At 37.5% G+C, this 23,713-nt stretch overlaps 1 protein-coding gene across 1 annotated transcript; it reads left to right on the forward strand.

Moving 5' to 3' along the window:
• Nucleotides 1-944: 944 nt before the first annotated feature.
• On the forward strand, nucleotides 945-10,984 carry LOC130075770 (protein TUNAR-like). Its single transcript, XM_056240536.1, has 2 exons — nucleotides 945-1,230; nucleotides 10,766-10,984. The coding sequence occupies exons 1-2, from the start codon at nucleotides 1,195-1,197 to the stop codon at nucleotides 10,949-10,951; spliced, it is 222 nt and encodes a 73-aa protein (XP_056096511.1). The 5' UTR covers nucleotides 945-1,194; the 3' UTR covers nucleotides 10,952-10,984.
• Nucleotides 10,985-23,713: the final 12,729 nt, after the last annotated feature.

The following is a 23,713-nucleotide window of genomic DNA, read 5'->3' on the forward strand; positions in this document are numbered from 1 at the left end:
AAAAAAAAAGTTTAAAATCCTAGTTTTATGTTTTAAAAGAAAGTTCCGTTGGTGTTTGTTAACGTCAGTGGAGTATCCATGCTTTCCACACAGAGCAGAGGATGCTGGGTAAGAGACAGTGGCGGGTGTCTGATGTGTCAGGTCTCCATCTCTCCCCCGTGTGTGTCGTCGAGTGTGTGAGTTCAGGAGATCCTCCTCCTCATAAACTCCGCTGTCATAAACGCTTCTGTCGCCAGGCGGTGTGTGGCGGTCCTGAGACGGTTGCCAGGCAACCAGCGCTGCATTGATATGCGAGTTGGAGGGAATCAGGGGAAGCCTCCTGTCTCTGGAGCATCAGTGTTGGTGCGACTCCAACACACACACACACACACACACGCACTCGTCTCTCTAACACACTCGCACAGCCGGGCGCTCGAGGCGTCGAGTCTCAAAAACTGGAATCCTCTCTCACTTTTCCTGCTATTGCACTCTAAGGCACTTCATGTCCTAGTTTTTATGGGGTTTCAACCAAGGAGAAGCACGGAAACTCTCTGAACGCCTGAACAAAGCTGAAGTTTAAAGGTGTGCTCACATTTACCGTTGTTCCGCGAATTTTGGGAATCCAAGATTAGGAATTTCTAAAGATTTCATGGTTGGTCGCGTGGTTTTGCAGAATTGACCAACAAAGAGCTGCTTAGTTTGAGAGTGACTTTTTTTGTGAGCTTTGCTACTATTGACAAAATAGAAAAGCTTTTTCTCCACCCACGAAATTTCGCTGAGAATTTGTCCTCGGGTCCAAGACGGGATAGACAAGAGCTCATCGAGTTTGGCTAATTAAAAAGACGGAGATAAAAACTTAGCACGTGATTAAACCGCCCTCTCTCTCTCTCTCTCTCTCTCTCTCTCTCTCTCTCTCTCTCTCTCTCTCTCTCTCTCTCTCTCTCTCTCTCTCTCTCTCTCTCTCTCTCTCTCTCTCATCGGTTCACCTTTGGCTCACGGACGGAACAAAGAGCGAGAGGAGAGAGAGTGTTTCACACAAGCTCAACTCGAGAAGAAGTGAAATGAAACCGGGCAGGACAATACTGGAGCGCCGTGGGAAGCTCAGCCACTCTCCGTGATTCGGGATCTCCCTTCGGGATAAAGGATGAGGGGATTGGACTTCTCTCCGAGCTTCCAGGGACGTGTGTACGCCTGGGAAAGAGCATCCCGCTCAGCATGTCCGATGCTATGCTCCTCCTGATGCTGTGCAAGGTAAGCTCAATCCCAGAGGATCCTCCGCCGGGAGAACACAGTGCGAAGGAGTGCAAAAGGAAAAATGAGTGAGAGAATTACCAGCAAAACTTTGTCTTTGAAAATGCATGCATTACAGCTGTGGCGTTAAATACTGTAAAACAAGAGTCTAGAAAATATTAATATTGCTATAAAAGTGAAGGGTTTATGCCTTTGGTCACACTTAATTATAAAGTGACGTAGTTACATTTTACTTACTCAAATAAGTACAGAGTAACTACAGGTACTTACTATAGAGTCACGGTTTGGTTTTACTTGTAATTATGAATAATCTACTGTTGTTATTACTATGTACATGTAGTAACGTGAAACTACGTCACCTTAAAATAAAGTGTTTCCATTCCTTCACATGAGAATAAAGTTACTGGAGCTTCTGATGAACTTGATAAAAATAACAATCAGTGCAGGTTTATTCATTTTAACATTACTGCACATCCTGTTTTTTCATTACTTTAACTCATCAAAATAATTTGGCCAATTTCAACTTCATTTATACAAAATTCAACTCGATTTTTAAGTCACTTATAATATTATTTAATTTAAATGAACTGAAAAAGAAATGTTGAAATGCCAATTTGATTATACTTCAAAATTTAAGGCAACAACTTCAACTTAAGTTTTTAAGTTTAATAGGTGAAATTATTTTTGCACTGATTATGATACACTGAAAGTGTTTTGTTTGAAAGTTAATATTTATTCTTATTTGGGTAACACTTTATTTGACAGTGTCATTGATACACGTTACATGCAGTTACTGTAGTAATAACTATAAATTATGCATAATTACATGCAACTAACCCTAAACTAGACCCTCATCCTAACCCTATAGTAAATATAGTTCATTATTATTACTCCAGTACATAAATGCATAATTACACTGTAATACTGACACCTTAAAATAAAGTGTAACCCTATTTATTGTAAAGTATAAGTTTGAGATGTATAAATGTGTGTTATGAGAAAGTCCTGGTGCTTTTGGCAGCATTATAGAAATCAATTCTACCGTATAATACAGGCAGATATAAACAAAGCTTGAGGAGCGTTTTCATCTGACATGGATTAGCTCATGAGTGTGTGTGTGTGTGTGTGTTTATTGGGGGCTGTTTATTTGTACTCCATTTTAAATCAATGCCTACAGCAACACTGTCAGAGCAGGTTAACGTCTTCAAACATTTCATATGCCTGAAATAACTCGAGTGTGAAAAGGTTTGGCCATTCACTTATCCAGAGAGGTTCATGTGTTCTGCTTAGGTGACATTTCTTCTGACGGGTCATCATCTGTGCACTTAATATGTGGACACTCATATGTGTTGGGTTCAGGCTTTACACTATTGAACATGGATGCAGGGATTCAGACACACAATCATCATCCAACTGTCTAATAACATCAGTTTCAGCTCATCTCATAGGTTGTTCATTGAGATTCAGGTCTGGATTTTGTCATCATTGCATTAAAAGGCCCAGAAAGCCTGTTCATTATAAGACTGTGCACATATTTTTGTCATGCAAATGCAGTCAGGCAGCAAAATCTTTCAATTTGTCTTCTGTCAGGCTGCTCTTGCAACTCGGTTGCATCAAGTCTGGTTATGTTGGTTCGTGCCGGGAAATATAATATTTACCAATGCCAAGCAGTGGGAGAAACGTAGGTTCATTTAATCTACAAAGTGACTTCAGAGTACCTGAAATATGCATATTTATGCAGTTAATATCATTGACTGGACAATAACAAGCAAAGATTCAAACAGAGATTCCAGCAAAACTTAGTCTATGAAACTTCATGCATACAGTTGTGGCATTAAATGCTGTAAAACGCGAGTGAAGAACATATTAATATTAATAGCAAAAGTGATATTAAAGGGAGGGTTCACAAAAAAAGTGAAAATCATTTACTTTCAATCAATACAACCCTGTATGACATTCTCTCTTCTGTGAAACACAAAAGATAATATTTTGAAAAATGACTGTTTATTTATTTATTTTTGTATCCATGCAATGAAAAGGATGGTGAGTAAATGATCACATAATTCTCAGTTGAACTGAGTTTTGGTTGAACTATCCATTTAAAGAGCATCTAAAGAGCATTCACTAGTCTAGTTTTAAATTTCACTTTAGACTAAGAAAACATGCAAAAAAAATATTGATCATCAATAGTGTATAGAAATGCTCTTTAGAATGAGAATGGGGAAAGAAAAACTGCACTCAAGTGATTTCATGAGGGCTTCTGAAACCCTAAACACAGGAGATGTCTCAGATGCTGAAGGTTTGTGTGATGTCCAGAGCTCATGAATATTTAAAGCAGCGAGCGATGAGGCCTTTTATGATTGGCTCTGTGTTGCGAAACGACTCACGGTAACGCTTGAGCATCGCACTGGCAGAGTCATTCGGGGTTTACAACACATGAAGTGTAGCGTTAAACACTCTTTTGATCTTCTGAAAAAAGCACAATCACATGTTTTTTTAGTCGTTTGCAACATCTGTCGCCACCATTTGAATGTGCAACCCTACAACAAAGAGCGTTTGCATTCATACTCAAATTGTGCAAAGGGATATTTCCAGAGAACCTGATGACCAATGTTCCTGGACTAATGTCACATGGCTTGGCCGGCTTATTGTGCTGTCGTCCCAGCTGGCCAGTTGGTGAAGTGGTTTTGGACGATCTCCAGTATGTTCCTGAGCTCAGCGCAGCTGCTCTCTCTAGTGAAGCTGTTTCCAGACTCACATCTGACGCTCCAAACCTTCCCGAAACGTCTTCTATAACGCGATGCATGAGAGCACATCTAGTGTACAATCAGAGGGTTGGGTTTGAGGAAAGCCCTGTTTATGTGACGCACACTATAGAGCACACACAAACACATGCACTGAAAGAAAAAGATTTGGTAACGCTTTAGATTACAGCCCGGAAAGTACTGTGTAATTAAGAGGCCTTTACAGTGTAACTTTCTGTAATTATTGTGTACCTATAAAGTACTTGCATGTAAGTATAAGGGAACAATATGTAAAGTTTGGGGGATAAAGGGGTAACAAGGAGAATTAAAAAAATATTTATACTGTAAGTATTATAGAACTGAGGGGTACTTATTCTACTATTATGATACAACAATCTTACATTTGGGATCAATTTAGCGAGAACATATACTGCGTACCTTTTTGTAATAATTGTGTACCAAGGCAATACATACTGTATAGGCTTTTTTAAAATGACGGTACATATCTATGCATTTATAAAAATAAAAAAAATAAAAAAAAATTTGATAGCAAAAGTGCAGATGTTTAAGTTTGGGCTAACATGTTTCAAGGCAAGAAAAGCTAAGACTATTGCAATTTGTTTTAAATATACTGGGAAATAAATCCGGTTTCATGTGGTTACAGGGTAAGTGGTGCTTGTATAATAAATAAAGGTTTCTGAGTCAGTGATATAAGATTGTGTGTGTGCATTTTTATTGTACTTACCCTGTAACTACATGGAAGAGGGTAACAAGCACCACTCTAATTTACAGCCCGCAATGTCACACTTACCCTGTAACTACATGGAACAAGAGGGTAACAAGCACCACTACATGAAACAAGAGTATCTTTCCCCAATATTTAAGCAAAAGTTGCAATAGTTTTCGTTTTCAGTGCACTTTTGTTAAAAAGATAACTTTATAAATGCATAGATATGTACCCTGTAATAAAAAAAATAAAAAAAGCCTATACAGCATGTACTGGTTCAACATTATTTCATAAAGGTATGTTCTTGCTAAATTGCTCCCAAATGTAAGATTGTTATATCATAATAGTAGAATAAGCACCCTTTAGTTCTTTAATACTTACAGTATAAATAATTGTTTAATTCTCCTGGTTGTTACACCTTTATTCCCCAAACTTAAAATATTGTTCCCTTATACTTATATTGTAAGTACGTTATAGGTACACTATAATTACCGAACGTTACACTGTAAAATCACTTTAATTACTCAGTACTTTCCGGGCTGTAATCTAAAGCGTTACCAAAGATTAATTTGCTAATTATAACAAGTGCATTTTATGCACTTAAGTAATGCAATGCTTTTTAACTCAAAACTAGGCCGTATATGAAAAGTATGTGTGTAAATAGGCCTATATTTGTTTACCAACTGTTGTGTATCGTTTAGAAAATGTACAGTATGTGTGTTTGTGTAATATACACCACAATTGAAAAGTTTGGTGTTGGTAAGAGTATTAAACGTTCTGTAAAGAAGTCTCTTCTGCTCACCAAGGCTGCATTTATTTGATCAAAAATACAGTAAAAACAGTACAATATTATTGCAATTTAAAATAACTGTTTTCTATGTGAATATATAGTAAAGTGTAATTTATTCCTGTGATCAAAGCTGAATTTTCAGCATCATTACTCCAGTCTTCAGTGTCACATGATCCTTCAGAAATCACTCTAATATGATGATTTGATGCTCAGAACACATTTTGAAAACAGTTTAGGTTAAATGGCTGAAATAAGGTCTGTGGTGAACACAAACTCAAGACACTTTCACGTTTTATTCTACGACATAAAATACATCAGTATCACCCCACTCGTGATTTTTTTTACTGTTACGTGTCTTGAAAAAGTGTCTAAATGAGACAGCAGAAGCTGTCAGCGAGATTAAACGTCATTACGCTGAACTCAGTCTGCGTTTACAGCATCATCATGCTTATAATCACACTCTTACAAACTATTCTAAATCAAACTTTCAGGGAATATGTTTATTTATTTATTTTTTTGATAAAAACTGAAAAAGTCGTGGGACTGTTGTAATTCCTTTATAGTCTATTTTACTTCTGGCGATTGTGTTTAGGCTTCATTTGTGAAAATTATCTTGATGGACAAAACGTGTAAGCATCACAAACATTTGTTGATCAGAGAGCTTGTTTTCTGCAATAATCTATAGCATGGATGGGCAACTTCAGTCCTGGAGGGCCATTGTCCTACAGACTTTAGCTTAAACCCTAATCAAACACACTTGAACAAGCTAATCAAGGTCTTCAGGATTACTAGAAAGTTACAGGCAGGAGATTTTTTTCAGGGTTGGAGCTAAACTCTGTAGGACAGTGGCCCTCCAGGACTGAAGTTGCCCATCCCTGATCTATAGTTTTTGTCGAGCGAACCAGTGTGATGTTAACTTCTGGGTTGGCCTACAACTGTACGTCATCCCGACACCACTCTATAGGCTTCTAGAAAGATCTTACCGGAGTAAACTGCAATTCCTACAGGATGCTTTGACTAGGGCATCTATTGTGTCTTTCACTTTCCAATATTCATGACAAAAGGACAGGCACATTGTTGTCCAGCCCTGTGGAGCGATTGAATGCCAAACCACATGAACGACTGCATTCATCATGAATCTGGACCGTGAATGAGTCTCAAGGGATCCCCAAATCACATCATCCCACAGTGTAGCCTGTCAATCTGCCATCAGACTTCTGGAAAGCTGCTGCCGCAGGATTCACTACACACAAGACACGTCAACTTTTTTTTTTTTTTTACAAATAACAGATTTAAACATCATTTATTTGGTAATATTAATTGTCATTAAATAGTTTTTTTTCTTAATATTTGTTGTATGAAGGTTACATTGGAAAATATAGATGCACCAATATGAACATTTGGTTCGATACCGATAACCGATAATTCATTATATTTGAAAGCCGATAACCGATACATTGGCCAAATTTTTATATAATTTTTGAGAGCCTGAAAACAAAAGTCTCACCATTAAAAGCCATGTCCCAAACACACAATTATAATGTTGTCATTATAATTTTATGTAGCCGATATGACAGACTTGCGCGAACATGTTGTACTTTACGGTATCTTCATTTTTAAGTGATTCCAATCGTATTTTAAACAATTCAAAACCATCATGTTGAACAGTGCGCATCTGAAGTGTCTCAGCTGAAGGAAATAACACATTATTTATCAGCTTTAAAGGTGCAGTGTGTAGATTTTAGCGGCATCTAGCGGTTCGGTTGCGAGTTGCACTAATGGCTCCGCCCACTGCTCACCCCTCCCTTTCGAAGAAGCTACGGTGGCTCAAACGGGACAAACATATCGTCATCTGAGACAGCAGAGAATAGCCAGAGTAAGCCAAGTTTCTGTATCACAGTCCATTATAAACCACATCATGGATAAAGTTTACAAAGCCATAGTCAGGTGAGGATCAAGGGTATATAATATAATATATAATATAATAATAGTAATCAGCTGATTGTCTCACAAACGTAACCAGCACATTTCTCCCCACATAGCAAACCCATAAAACAGCGAGGGAGAAGAACCACATGAAACTATCCAACTACAGGGTGGTAAAAGTTTAGCTGGCTAATATGAGCTGTTACTATGGCTGAGCTGGTTAAAGCGTAAAGCCTGGTTTAAACTCGATGCGTCCGCATGAGCGCAAAGCTGCGCGCGCCTCCGCATCCCCTAGACACCACTTACTACACACAATAGGCTTTTATTCTCTGATTTTGACAACTCTTCGCGATCGACTTAAAATGCTTCCGAGATGGACTTGTCGACCGCGATCGACGGGTCGGTGATTCCTGTAACGTTACTGTTTTACGGTCAATAGTGCTAATCAGCTGATTGTCAAAGCCATAACACAGCGAGGGAGAAGAACTAAGTTACATGAAACAATCCAACTACATATTTTACACCACTGACAAGGGAAAGTCACTACTCACGGTGTCTATGGCTAGCTTCTAGCTTTCTGCGCTTGGAAGCATCTTTTCATACCTTTATCATGTATATTTTTGCTGACTTTTAGGTATAAAAGTTTTTAACATTTTACCAGGGCTGTCAAGTGATTAAAATTTGTATTCTAATTAATTACATGAAGTGCTCATTAATTAATCAAATGAATGGAAAATTAATCGCACATCACAGGGCAAATTAGCGCCGATGGGAGTGGAAAATTATGTGCGTGATCAACTAACGGCGCAGATTAAAGAACACAATCTACCAAGAGGACAGCAAATTATGCTTTTTTTAGGTGTTAAATATAATGGCGCAAATACCAGTAAATTGACTAGTGTAAACCTTAGTAAATCAGCTTGTGTGTTGACTCTCCTCCCATATATTTTGTGTCTGAGAGGGAAACAGCTACAAATGCATAAGCAATAATGCCTTTCAGTGCTAATTCTTCACCGGGTGTCTTTAGTAAATCCTGACAGTAGTTTTTTAACCAAAAGAGGATTTGCACTGGTGCAAGCTGTTAGTAAATCTGTCCCAAAGTGTTAAGTCAAGTCATTATCGTGTTCAATGAGAAAAGCATCAAATAGGCATTAGAAAAAGTAGCTTTAGAAAGAAAAAAGAAAAAAAATTCAGAAGCTGTATCTGAATTGGTATTTAGATAAAGAATATTTACAGACCAAAACAGTTTGGTTACAAACATTCTTCAAAAAATATTATTTTATGTTCCTCAAAAGAAAGAAAGTCATACATGCAGGTTTGAAATGACATGAGGGTGAGTAAATGTAAAAATATATATATAATTTAAATTTTGGGGCAAACTAAAATACGAAATACATTTTTTTTATGAAATGATCCTCTAAATAAGAAACTAAACAGCCAGTAGGTGGCGCTATATGTCTAAATGAGTAAGTCAATGGCAGCGTCCAAAAACGTTGCAAAAAATGCAGCGTTTGCACTGGAAGCTTCGCCATGAAACTGAGATACAATTTAAATAGAGAGAGCTTTAGTGATAACTAAGCAAATATTTACTACGATATAAATTTCTCACTAGAAATGACATCAAAAGTAGAAAACAATTTCAAAAACAAACATTTAAACACACAAACTGACCAGCAACCGCTAATTTCAGACGCCATCTTTATTTTTTTTAGCTCAACTGACAGAATGGAAAGCACAGGATTGTGGGATATCAAAGGCAGGGAAGGATGCATCTATGCTATGAGTCCATCAGATGAAGGGATCTCAGGAGACACCGAAGCTAACTTTAGACTCGGACGTGCATGACGCCTTCACCTGGGAATGCATTGCATCCTCCGAAGGCAGCATTTTTATTCATTCAGTCATTCATTCAATTAGTTCAAATATATAATGCATTTTAAAAATGCTCATATAAACAAAGAGTGAAACAATCCAAAACCATGTCAACCATGTATTTATGTATGCATGTATTGTCCACTGCATTATTAGACAAATGAAGGAGCACAAGTGTGCTCATAGTTAAAGAAACACAGTTTTTTGAGCTGCTTTTATTAATTTTTTGACTCCAGACAGCACACAACTCCAGCAAATTAAAGTACGAAACTAGTTCACTGTACTTGTAATATTTGTAACATTTATCCATTAATTATTAGAAAGCATAAATGCTAAATAGGGCCGGCAGTGCTAAATACATGTGCAAACATCTTTTCCCTGAGTTCAAGCCCGTTTTTCAGCAGTTGATTATGTTTTATTCAGGGGGCGATAGAAATGAATATATTTTTGATGAAAAATCTCTTTCATGCCTTTAATAAATCATTACTCTGTAAAAGCTTGAGGAAAACCAGTGCAACCGAGCAGAGAAATGCTGCAGTGACCATTACGCTTATTAACGTTCTATAACAAATCATATTTTATTTAAAATAAAAATATAAAACTATTATTATAAAGATGATTGTATTTTATGTAAGATTTTTTATTACAAAAGTAGGTAACACTTTATTTTAAGGTGCTTGTAATAAGCAGTAATTAAAAGTTAATAAGACACTTATAAGACCTTATAAGATGCTTATAAGATGCTTATTACTGCTTATTACAAGCACCTTAAAATAAAGTGTTACCTAAAAGTATTTAAATATTATAAATATTACCAATAATAATATTGAAATAAGTGTATAATAAAAATATTAATACATAAATATATATATATATATTTTTTTTTTTTTATATATATATATATATATTTGTATAATTTATATTTACACCATATATAAGTGAAAATATAATGTTGTTCCATATCCAAAAAAGAATACAATAAAAAAATAAAAAACTACCATACTGTTTTTGTGGACATGCACCACAGTCCTACCATAGTTTGCTGAACACATACATAAAATACATTAAAGCATCATATAAATACTACAGTATATAAATATGGTAATCATTTACCACAATGTTATACATAAAAGTGCAATGGCATTAACGATATCATTACTATAGTACAACTCGTGTTGTATGCCGATGTTTTATTTGGTTACTACACCGAAAACATTTCACAATTTCACAAATAGTTACAAAGAGTGACACTTAAATGTGACATGAGATTTTTTATTTTAAAATGTACTTCAATAATCATTGTTTTATTTACAAATTCGACAAAGTACTTTCTACAGTAGTTTACCTTGTGTTGATGTTTCCAAATCATGTTTTATTCCGTCACTAACATAATAACAAGTCTTGATGAAGATCTTGTCTAAATATCGACTGATGGTCAGTTTTTGTGTGTGTGTGTGTGTGTGTGTGTTTTCCCAGATTGGTGTGAGAGGAAAACTGCAGACTTCTCCAAGGAAAATGGTAAACACTGCTCTAAGTGATGAGGAAAAGGGAATTCAAGACAAGGAAAGCAAGGAAGAATCCATTCTGGCCATGCTGGGAATCATCGGGACTATCCTCAACCTAGTTGTCATCATCTTCGTGTACATCTACACAACACTGTAAGATCCAGAACACACACAGTCCCTTTCCCTCGGGATCCTGAGCTTCACGATGACTGGCGGTGGGATTCTGGCACCGTCCGTTCCACCAGGGAACCCTGTAGATGTGCTCTCGTATAGAGTTCACTCGCACGTCCAGAGGGAAATATGGAGGACAGATTCCCTTCAAACACAGACGATACCATCCGGAACGTCATAACCTGTAAATATGCACGCCATTTCCATATCTCCGGATATTCCCTGCCAGAGAAACAGGACCGTTTCTATGCATGGCTCGATCCACAGGACGTTCTCATTCAGATTAGATGTTTTAACATACAGTGAGATTTCTTACACATTTCAGGTTTACTCTTACTTTATTTAAAATGTTGCTGTTTACAATAAATAGCTTATTATTAGACCAGAGTATTGAAATTTTGTCATCAGTGCTGCCATGAAGGCATTTTAATACACCCTTGAGGAAATACATAATCATTTATAATGACATTCTGTAGTTTTCGGTTTCCGGCTAGTTTGAACCATTTTTGTGGTGCATTAAATTGAATTATTATTTGTTTATTTTTGTGCTTTGCAGATCTTCTTTCTTGTTCAGTATTGTTTTGTGTGGGTTAAAGCAGTTTTAAGACATGTGGGGTGTTATATTGAAACGTGATTTTCCGTAAAGGTGTTTCTTATGTATGTGCAACTTTTAAATATTTTACTATTTCCCATTGTTTTGAATGAGAGAAATCTCGACTACAGTATAGTGGGAAAAGGTGATGTCCGAAGGGGAGATTTGTTCTTAATGACCCTAGAAGTTCGATTAAACCATCAAAATGTGAGGAAAATATATATATATATATTTTTTTTTAAATATTTTAATTATGAGGAAAGAACAAAACGCTAAACATAAGGTAATTATTTGGCAAAAAAGGCAAACTACAGCTATGCAAAAAAAAAAAAATGCATAGAAAAACAAAAAGCTCACAGAAAAAATACATACATCGACTAATCAGTTATCAATATTTCGGTGGTTCTCTCTTGCTTTTTGCATGTTCATAACTTCTTTGTATGACAGCCTGGCCAGAAATTATGTCCACACAATTTTAATATTATTACCTGAGAGTTAATATCACAAATAAAACAATAGACCCCAAGCACAATATGCTTACAAAAAATTTTAACACATTTTTATTAACATTTGAATAAAGGGTGAATATGTCCAAAAGTGAAGATTTTTCCAAAGCCGGACATCCCTTTTGGCCACTACTGTAAACTCAAACAGACTGTTGGATATTACGTTCATTATACTGTACGTACAGTCAGTGTTGCCTTAATAATGATCGACACATCGTCACATTCATATCTGCAAAACATTTCACACGCAATATTTAGTTGCTTATTGGTGTACAGAAGCATAAAAGCACATTTCATTTTTATTATTCTAGAAATTAAAGGTAATCATTTAATTTTTTTAAGCGATATTGTAATTATCTTATCTTAATACCAACATGAGACTGTACTAACGTTAATAAAAGCACAACAGCAGCATAAAGGATATTTGCTGAATGAAAGAATGTATATTATGTCAGTGAAGTATGTTTCTGATAATAAGACTATATGAAATCTAGATGTCAGTGCATAAAGTGCCTGTATTTCTGCAAGATATTCTTTAGCCGTTATGTTTAATAGCTAATCTTACTTTATAAGAGATATTATTATTTTGAAGAATTGTAAAGTCTAAAAGCCCGTTCACACCATAGACGATAACTATTAATAACGATAACGATTACTATAACGAGAGTTCTAAAAATGGTTCTTAATATTAGACGATATCGTCCGCTGGTGTGGACGCTAATTATCATTATATTTATCTTTATACTTCTTGTTCTCGGTGTGACCATGGCTTTACAGTATTAGTGTTTTCCTATCTTTCCTTTCAGCTTCTGTTTTGAAAAATCAATGTAAAGTTTATAACACAGAATGTAGTTGAAGGTCTCATCAGATACACTCTTTAATGTCTATTTTCATCATCTGCACATTTCATCGACACTTCTACTCCAACTATGTTAACAGTGGCTTTCAGATGAATTTACTTTCACGTATATATCTATTCATATCTATGGAGATAAAATGGATCAGCATTACGGTGATACTCCTTGGTACAGGGGCGATCTTGTCTAAAACTCTTTTATGTACTTGAACATGTAATATTGCTATTTCTGATTTAGTAAAGATTGATAAAATTGTTGAAAAATGTTCTTTTCTCATTTCTTCATGTGGAATTAGACAAAGTGAAACACCATCAGGACACGTTGCCCTTTTTCTCTTCAGTATTACGCCTGTTGTGCATCAGCTCTAGCTTAATGCATTTTGTGTAATTATGGGATGGACGTTATGCACGGTCGCCTAGCAACAAGTCGTTTACAGAGCAATTTTTACAGAGTTTAGCCTCGCTGCCCAGTTTGAGCTCAAGGACTCGATTTTTAATGTTAATACAACACAATGAAGTCATTAAAGTTATTTGACTGTCCAAACTAAAATCTAGTATGAAGAACAGACCGCAACAAATCTGTAGAAACCAAATGATCCTTGAACACTTCTTTGTGTGATTTACGGTATAGTGTCTCCAAATTATTTTGTCTTTCATTAGGAGGTTTTCTGGATTTAAACAGGCAGGAATAGAGAGATCTAAAAACAGCTAAATGTCTCTCAGTATGTGAAATGATGCAGTCGAGCGAATAAACAATGTCGTTTGAAGATTCACAGCTGCAGAAATTCAAATGAGCCCAGGAGCCTTTTTCTCAGGCTTTGTTTTACCTGGATAAAGAGCGTCCAGATGCTAAACGAACAAAACCTTCAAAGTCCCCCGTTTCTCAATAAACAACTGATTATTACTGCGAACAAACAACTGCATTAAATACAGACTTTCATATGTCTTGCATGTAAAACACGTAGGCCTACAACAAAGTTTTTTTTTTTCCGGAAAGTTAGGATAGGTTAGAAATACAATATAGATATACAAAACAAGTATTAGGCTATAACTGCAAATGCTTCACTTTCCTAAGTTGGTGCCAATGGATTCTCATCTATTTAGGTCTGGGAAACACAGCCCTGATCGAGTCATTTTCATTAAAGTCCCCCTATTGTGCTATTTTAAAGGTTGTTTTTTGGAGTCTCTTACAACACTTTAATTTTCTCATGATATACATTGCACATCACCTCATTTCTCAAAGAGTCTGAAAATGGTTTGTTCGAAGATTCAGTCTCTCCAAACTCCATCTTTCTGAGAGGTGCTCTGCTCTGATTGGTCGAAACGAAACGTTAATTACCATATCTGAGTTTCAGGCTTCCTCAGCACTTGATACACAGAGATATGAACAGTAACGATGGCGTCGGTTTTACCGTATCAATTTGAGCCTGAGTCCTTATCCTGTATTAGGCTGCATAGATTAGGTCAGCCCGAACCGGGGACACTTCCAACAACTTTCCTTTCACATCTGTAGTTCGGTTCATTTGGTCCGGACTAAGGCCGTGTGTCCACCAAAGCGTTTTTCCACGCGCCTGGTGTATGTTTTCAATTGTTTTCAATGGGAGCGGCGCGTTTTTAGAACGCCATGAGCGTAACGAGGTGCTGAACGTTTTTTTCTCGCTGAAGCGCCGAGCGCCCGGCGTTTATACTGGTCGCCTAGAGTTGAAAAATGTTCAACTTTGGATAAAACGCAGCGCTCATCACTGTCACTTTTTACCCAGCCGTCCAATCACAGTGGAGGAGAGGCGGGACTAATACCACACCGACCAACTGTCACAACATTCTTTCTGTACAACGACATCAACCAGCAGAGCTAACCGAACAAAATGGATGAAAAATTAAACAAATTATCTGCGAAATCAGTTACAAGTAAAGTGTGCTGCGGATATTCTGTATCATAGCAACGAAACGTCTCAACGGAAAAAACGCTGTGCTGCCAAAACGCTCTCAAGCGCCCACAGCTAGGCGTCTTCAGCAGAGCGTCTAGCGTTTTCAGCTGGCTAAAAACGCTTTGGTGGACACACGGCCTAAGGGCAAAAAATTATACTTTGTATCATTTCAGGTGTTTTGGTTCGTTTTCACACACACTGATTGCTCTGGTCCGATTAGTTGATGAAACAAACTAAAATGCAGTCACGTGACAACATTCACATCACTCGTTGCAGACAGACAACAGAACTCCCGGAAGTAAACAAAGAGGAGGAAGATCCGGGAGACATAGGAAAATTCGCTCACAGTGTATGTTCAGAATCAGCACAAGCTTGATCCTTTCGCAAACCCCCTCATAAACAACAAAGCCTAGACGCGATATAAATAAGAGATTCCCTGTGCAGTGTGGACAACTGCAGTGTTCATGAGGAGAGTTTCAGTGAGAGTGCAGAACGCGGTGAGTCAGTCATTTTTGACAATCTAAATATTAATTTTGTTTGACTACGGCAGCTGGTTTAGTCCAAAAATGTGCAGTTCTTTGGCAGTTGGGTCTGTTCGAGGTCAGATCACGTTCTCACCATAAACGAACCGCTCCAGAGTTCGCTTGAAAGCGTACCCGCTTCTTTGGTCTGCTTTTGGTGCGCACCCGAGTGCGATCGCTGCATTCACACCGGCCCAAACGAACCGCACCAAGAGGGACAACGAACACTAGTGCGATTCAACCGAACTAAATGAGGCAGGTGTGAAAGCACCCTTAGTCTTTCCGTTTATTCCGAGGTTTACTGAAGTCAGCCGGATCCGGGCCGGATCAAGATCAGACGGTGAACCTGCGCCTGGACACGACCACAACGCATCGCTGAAGTGCCAGCCTCATCAGCCCTGTGAAGGCCTCATGGACACGACAGCCATCGGCACTGATCCTCAACAAACTCGTCTCCATACCGGCGTGATGACTCCGACCTCCACCCAGATGGAACTGGATAAATACTGTGAATGTTCTGATCCAATCTGACTTCTGACCTGTAATGCTCCCTGAATCATAATCACACACTGTTCGCTTGTTGGTCAGAGGAGAACTGAGCGACTGAGTCTGGTTTCCCCCAAGGTTTATTTCTCCATTCTGTCACTGATGGAGTTTGGGTTCCTGGCCACTGTCGCCTTGGCTTTTGGCTTGCTTAGTTGGGGACATTTAAAGGTCCCGTTCTTCAGGGTTTTTTTGAAGCTTTGATTGTGTTTACAGTGTGCAATATATCATGTGTTCATGTTTCGCGTGTAAAAAAAACACAGTATTTTTCACACAATTTACTTATCTGTATACCGCTGTTTTCACTGTCCAAAACACGTCCCGATGACTTCCTTGTTCTATGAAGTCCCTCCTTCAGAAATACGTAATGAGTTCTGATTGTGCCAGCGGTTCCTGTGTTGTGATTGGAGAGCAGCTTATCGCACGTTGCCCGGAAAGGTCACGCCTCTTACCATAAATTGGAGATGCATGCGCAGCTGAAGTGCTTCTTCTCCGTGGGAGTGCAACAAGACCACGCCCCCTTTTTTGTGTATTCCTGTAGTTATGTCATTAAAAAAGGAAGTAGAGGGATGTAGTCCGAACCGGCCGTTCGCTGTATGCTTTGAAAGGGGACTTCTGTTAAATAAAATATCTCGCTAGGCATTGAACTTTGAGCTTTACAGGTATTTTACAGGTATTTATGCTCTAACAGCAACATTACACACTAACTAAAGTTTGAAAAATGGAATCGCCAAGAACGGGACCTTTAATATTCAACAATATTATTGATCTGCCTTACTTCAGGTGGACGATGATGCAATTTTCTTCTAGAAACAAACTTGTTGTATTATTTTCATGTTATCTCTGTAAAGCTGCTTTGATACAATCTGTATGGTAAAAAGCGCTATATAAATAAAGGTGACTTGACTTGATTTGAAGTGAATCAAAGTGAATTTACATTGGAATAAACACAAACCTAACTCTTCCAGTCTCAGATACTGTACAACTACAGTGTTTGAGGGCGGGGCAAAGAGACGCTGTTCAGCCAATGAAGACCAGAGGCTAGCGTTATGCAAATGTGTTACATTGTTACGTAGGTTTGCAACAGGAATTGAGACTGGAGTTACTGACGACTCCTTTCAGCAGTTCAGAATCGATTCTTTCTTTTAGGAGACAAAAACTTCATTTGTCATGCACTTTGAACATTAAAGGGATAGTTCACTTTGAAATTAATTTTTCATATGTTTTAGCTTACCTTAAGGGCATCCAAGATGTAGGTGTCTTTGTGTCCACAGTATTTTCAATTTTGATATTTTTAGGTCAAACCGTTCTTGTCTGTCAGTCATATAATGCAGGTCTATGGTCACCACCTCAAAGAGCATGCACAGAGAAGTCCAAATTAAACATGATTTAATGACTCGTAAATGTAAGTACACATTGATGGCCTAAGACACGAAACAAGCGGTTTGTGTGAGAAAACGAACAGTATTTATATCGTTTTTACCTCTTGTAAACACAGCCACGTCCAAGTGATCTGAGGGCGCCGGCGCTTCGGTCTTTTCCGGAAAGCACCGGAAGTGATCACTCGCGCGTGTACGTCACTCATACAATTTTTTTATTTTTTTATTTTTTTTATTGTTTTCTTTTACGACGGTTTAAACATCCCGGATAAGCGCAAATTAGTACCATTTTAATTAGCCGTCTTACCTACAATCTCTGTTCTGTGTAAACAATGAGTGACGTACACGCGCGAGATAAGCCGCAAAAATAACCCTGTCCATGCCTTTCCAGCGCTAATTTTTCACTGCATGTCTTTAGTAAATCCTGACAACTGTTAGTAAATCTGACCCAAAGTGTGTGTATATTGATTTTTTTAAACGGCACGGCAGTATAAGTGCCAAAGTTTGTAAGTACCGCAGACACATGAGACATGCTTTTCCAAACACATGAAGTGGTGATAAAACACAATAATAACATCATTTATATGACAACATTGAGATCTAAAAAGACACATAATCCAAAGTCTCAGGTTAGCCAGCTGATCTTGTATTCTGTGTAACTCTCACTGGTGCCAGTCTCATTTGCGAAACGTAATTGACTTCAGGTCATCCAGGTATTTGAACGCAGTCTTTGTTCATTTTCGGTAAACACGATCAACGCCAGCACAAACATAAACAGGAGGTGATTAAGAAAATGAAACTCTCTCAGAGATATTCTGGGCCTAATGCTGATCATCACTTGGAGTTGTATTGGAAATCTTTTGTACTATATAGAAAACCATCTCATCTTTTCACGTGTGGCTCAGGGCCGGTCGTGTCACACCTGTGAGATGATGAAGCTTCTGGTTTTCATCAGAAGGACATTACAGGTTGTCCATTGAATCGCTCTGGCCGAGTTAAGGGAGTGAAATGGTTTCGCGGTGAGCCGCATGTCTTACATAAATTTCATGGGCTCTGCACACATTTCATCTTCCCTGTCCCTCGCAAAACTTATTCAAGCGTTGAAAAAAAAATCCTGATCTAAACCAGAGAGACGCTGATACCCATGACCAATCCCAAATCCAACATAAACCTCAGGGGGAAAAAAAGACGAAAGAGGATCAAGGAAATATGAATAATAAGGTGTGTTGTATTTTTAGGTTTTTGGAAGAAGACTTAAAGTTAGATTAAAAGTAATTGAAAGTAGAGTAAAAATGAACCAACTTACTCCTAAAAAAAGCTGTGGCTAATAACATTCTGTGTTATTATGGGAGGCATGGGTGTAGTGTTGCCTAGCAACAGTCAGTGCTGCAATTATGCTATATATTTATATATATATACACACTTCTGTTTAAAAGTTTGGGGTCAGTAAGATTTTGAAAGCAAGTTTGGAATGATCAAAACTGACAGTTAATAATGTTACAAAAGATTCTATTCTAAATAAATGCTGTTCTTTTGAACTTTGAACATCAAAGAATCCTGAAAAATAAAATGTGTCACTGTTTCCACAAAAATATGAAGAATCACAACTATTTTAAACATTGATAATAATCATAAATGTTTATTGAGCAGCAAATCCTCATATTAGAGTGATTTCTGAAGGATCGTGTGACACTGAAGACCAGAGGTGGAAAGTAACGAATTACATTTACTCGCGTTACGTAATTGAGTAGTTTTTTTGTGTAGGCCTACTTCTACTTTTTTAAGTAGTTTTTAAAATCTGTACTTTTACTTTTACTTAAGTACGTTTTCTTTGAAGTATTGTACTTCGCTACATTTTAAATCATATCCGTTACTGAGTAAAAAATAATAATACAAGAAAAAAAAAGAAGAAAAAAACACTCCGAAAACCTACTGCATTGATTGAAGGGCGGGAGAACAAACGCGCAAAAAAGGTGACGCAGACCCAGCTGAAGCTGAAACCGAAGCGCCAAGCGAATTATGGCCAGTATGAAAATACTTTGTAGAAAAAAAGCGTGGTTGTCCTCGAGGATAGATATCCAATTTGCAAGAAATGTGGACGCAAAGTGGCTGCAAAAGGAGGATATAGGACACCATCCCTCCTGCAGATAAAGGTATGTCCCGATTTACGTGATGCAGAGGGAACCCCGGAATCCAGTCATGAAAATGAAATTCAACGCAGATGTCACGTAAAACACGCAAAATAATGGATGGATGAATACACGGAAAGTAGAACTGTGCAATAAATCCAATCGCGACATGGTCTGTGAATATTTAAGCTAAGCACAAAAATACTGCATGTAAATATATAACCCTATTTCTGCTGAGCTGCGCCGCTTTGTTTACTACATACTCAAGTACGCGTGACATTCAGTCTCACAAACAATTTGAGGATATGAATACATGAACATTTCCAGAGCTGCGCTGAGAGAACGCCTAATGAGCATTTTCATCATTTTATTTGAGATAAACCATTGTCAAATACACTTTGAAACACTTTTTTTTTACACTTTTGGTCTTCACTACAACCCGTCAAAATAAAAGTTTGGTTTTACTAGGAGAAATTAGGACAGAAATATATTACTATTATAGGCATACAATAGAACGTAGCCTACTTCTCTAAATAATAATAATAACAACACTAATAATACATTTTATTTAAACATTATTTAAAGGAATATATTTTTTGTCCATGGTTTAATTTAGTAAATCTGTTTTCGCAGCGCTTCCCCAAAAAATAAAAGGACACAATTTTAAATTTACATTTGATTACAACCATTTTTGATAATATATTTGGATTAAATCATAAAAAGAAACATTCATTTTCTGAATAAAATTTCATAGGACAATATTTTTCTTAAACATTTTAATAAATTATTAATGTTAAAAATAAGTTGTTAATCTAATTCATTATTAATTATCAAATTTAATTTATTAGACATGTTTTATTGAAATTTGAATAAACAAAACAAACAAATGGTTTCAAGTTTGTTATAATAAAAGCATTTGTTCAACCAAAAAAAAATCCTGTTTTCATTAAAGGGGCACTTCACCTCTGGGAAGATGAATGTGTATGTAAAATGGGTCATTTATGTTGAAGAAATGTGAAATTATTTTTGAATTTGGAGCTTTCTAGACTGAGAAAAGCCAGAAAATGTATTTTTGGCTTATGTGGATGAAAGACAACAACTCCCAGAATGCACTTGCTTTGCTGCCCTAGGAGGCCACGCCTACCGGTAACAGAGCGCAGTAGTTAAACAACAAGTCTAGGCTATTAGTGAGTCTCCGTGACGGTCTGTCCGGGATTTCGAGATCGCCCAAAATGTCAGGGATTCGGCTTTTGCGTTCTACAGTCGCCATTCATTATGTTTACTGTGGACGAGTAGGACGAGTAAGGGCCGCGGGAGAACGTGGCCCTCACGGAGGAGCGGGAATTTTCTTAGCAATGTCAAAACACACATCAACCGATCACTTGTTTAGCGTTCATGTAAACACTACATTCAGATTCACCAATCGGAATGAATTCAGTTAGATTAAAACAAAAGGTGTGCATGTAAACAATGAATGGCGACTGCAGAAAGCAGAAGCTGAATCCCGGACATTTTGGACGATCTCGACGTCTGGGAAAAAGAGGATGGTAACCCCTACTACTCAGCTTTCTCCACAGAACAAGAGCCTGCTAGCTTAGCTATAAATCTCTCATATCAGGGGATATGAGGAGGAGGAGGAGGAGGAGGAGGAGGAGGAGGGAGGAGGGGGGAGGAGGGAGGAGGAGGGGGGAGGAGGGAGGAGGAGGGAGGAGGAGGAGGAGGAGGAGGGAGGAGGAGGGGGGGGGGGAGGAGGGAGGAGGAGGGGGGAGGGGGGAGGAGGGAGGAGGGGGGGCACGTAATTCGAAAATACTACAGGTTTTCTACTGATACAAAGCTTAATGCTAAATCCTGAAGTGACCCTTTAATTTAACTGTCATTTTAACTGATGATGATAATAATAATAATACCCATAATTTAATAATACAGTTTATTTATTTAATAATTGATTAATACTGTAAACCGTGATAAACCGAGACGTTATCATACTGTGAAAATCTCATACCATTACAAGCCTACACGGGAGAGTCCCCCACCCCCGCTGTTAAAAAAGTTACTCAGTAACTTTTACTCTGAGTAAATTTTAAATGAGCTACTTTTTACTTTTACTTGAGTAGATTTTTAGACAGGTACTTTTACCTGTACTTAAGTAAAATTTAATTGAAGTAGTAGTACTTTTACTTGAGTAGAATATTTTATTACTCTTTCCACCTCTGCTGAAGACTGGAGTAATAATGCTGAAAATTCAGCTTTGAACACAGGAAATAAATTAAATTTATTAATATATTCACATAGAAAACAGATGTTTTAAATTGTAATAATATATAACTGTTTTTACTGTATTTTTGATCAAATAAATCCAGCTTTGGTGAACAGAAGATACTCCTTTCAAAACAGTAGCTAAATAATCTTTCCGACCCTAAACAGTAGTGTACATTTATATATACATAATTATAAAATCTGGCCTGAAAAGTAATATTGCATACTCGCCATGCACCAAATGTGTTAAGAAAATAAACATAAGCCATGAATTCACCATTAAAACATCTAGAAAAAGCAGTGTTTGTGTCAATACACAAAAAATATATATTATTAGGAGAAACATGCTGATGTCTGCATGTGTTTGTGACAGATTTACTGTGAGACTGTATGATACACGTGACACAAATGACCTGCTGCTTTACTGCAAATAAATATTGGAACGAACTAAAGCTGAAAAGCACCCCACTGTATCACACATCACAAGTACATTCATTGTATTTTCTAAGATGGCAAAAATAGAAGCACTGGCCCTCGTCCCATCATGTTTCCCGTCTGCTCTGTGTGTGTTTCTGTCACCTCTTTCCCTCGTGTTTATCCCTGTCATTCCGACCCCTGACATTGATCGGCTGGAAATGTGGAGAAAACAAACAGCATGGGTCACTGTTACATCAGACCTCACACTGCAAACACTGATTGGCTATTTCTGTCTTGTTTTCCAGTACAAACATCGAAACATTCTTAAATCAAGATACATTTACTTGAGAAGCAAAATGACAGTCTTGTTTTCTGAAGTTTATGCTTAAAAAACAAGAACAAAAATCTGCCAGTGGAGTCAGAAACTGGTTTTCCCTTTGAATTACGTTTATTTTTCTGACTTCATTGACAGATATTAAAGCAACCAGCCTCAAGAAGTCATGTTTTACAGTTCATTTTGAACAGCTAAACCTCTTTAATTCACTGTAAACCACGGCTTCACGGGGCTTTTTGCTTGTATTAAAGGGTTGTCACACACAAAATATCTGGATAAATATGTTACTTTTTTTTTTAAGTTAAATCATTAATTGCCAACCTTCCGCTAGAAAAATAGTCCCTGCCTGCGCACATCATTGTATATCACGTATGAGAAGACTTTCTTTGAAGGGAAGGGTCTCAAACTTAAAGGTGAATGATCCAAGATAACGGGGTCACTCAAAATTCATTGCATAACTAATAATCAGTTCGTTTTGCTGAAATACATAACATGGAAATCGCAACAACACACAGATGCAGTGGCTCAGTAATACTGATGTGATGAGGTCACCGGTGTACATTTGTAGAGTAATTTACAACGGCGTCTCAACCAATCAGAATCAAGGACCGGAACTATGAGGGCTGTGTTCAGCCCCGGCAAAAAGTTGCAAAATGCTTTTTAAACGGAAACGGTGGTGCGTTGAACACCCTGTTCTGATGACGCACCTACGGCAGCTGAGACTTTGTGTTCTTTTTGAAGAATTTTCAGAGCCTGATGAAATCGGTATAAATACATGTTTAATACCGCAACATGCGGTCAATATTACAGTCACAGCCCTTGCCGTCCAGAATAAAAGGGATTTGTGGAAACTGTGGTTCCTAATTATTGTGACCCAACATTTGCCTCGTATTTCAGGATGAAAAGACCAACATTTCAGGTGAAGGATAATCCACTTCTTACCTCCGAGACTGTGTTATGATCTATATGACCTTATTATTTTTATTGTGAGTATTAGGCTTATCATTATTGCTGATCACTGTTGATATGCTATATTTTTACTATAAAACTCTTACGACAAACATGTCTTCTAATATCTCCAATTGACCTATAAGCCACGCCCCCAAATGCGATGAGCCAATCACAGTGCGCATAGCTAACCCAATACACTCGGACATTCTCTGCTTCCATGAAATGCATTGCAGTTAGTCAGTTTTCATTCGTTTTTATATGTTTTTTCTTGTCATTTTAAGTTTAAAATGGTCAAACGGTGTGCATGGGGTACATGCAACTCCGACACTAGGTATC

The sequence above is a fragment of the Rhinichthys klamathensis genome, unplaced genomic scaffold, assembly GCF_029890125.1.
Source record: "Rhinichthys klamathensis goyatoka isolate OS25496 unplaced genomic scaffold, OSU_Roscu_1.1 h1tg000603l_1, whole genome shotgun sequence".
In the NCBI taxonomy this organism is placed as follows: Eukaryota; Metazoa; Chordata; class Actinopteri; order Cypriniformes; family Leuciscidae; genus Rhinichthys; species Rhinichthys klamathensis.

Bases quoted from the DNA above. Each gene is read 5' to 3' on its own strand.
- LOC130075770 (XM_056240536.1), top strand. From the start codon at position 1,195: ATGTCCGATGCTATGCTCCTCCTGATGCTGTGCAAG. The intron at 1,231-10,765 runs GTAAGCTCAATC...GTGTTTTCCCAG, and splicing joins TCCTCCTGATGCTGTGCAAG to ATTGGTGTGAGAGGAAAACT.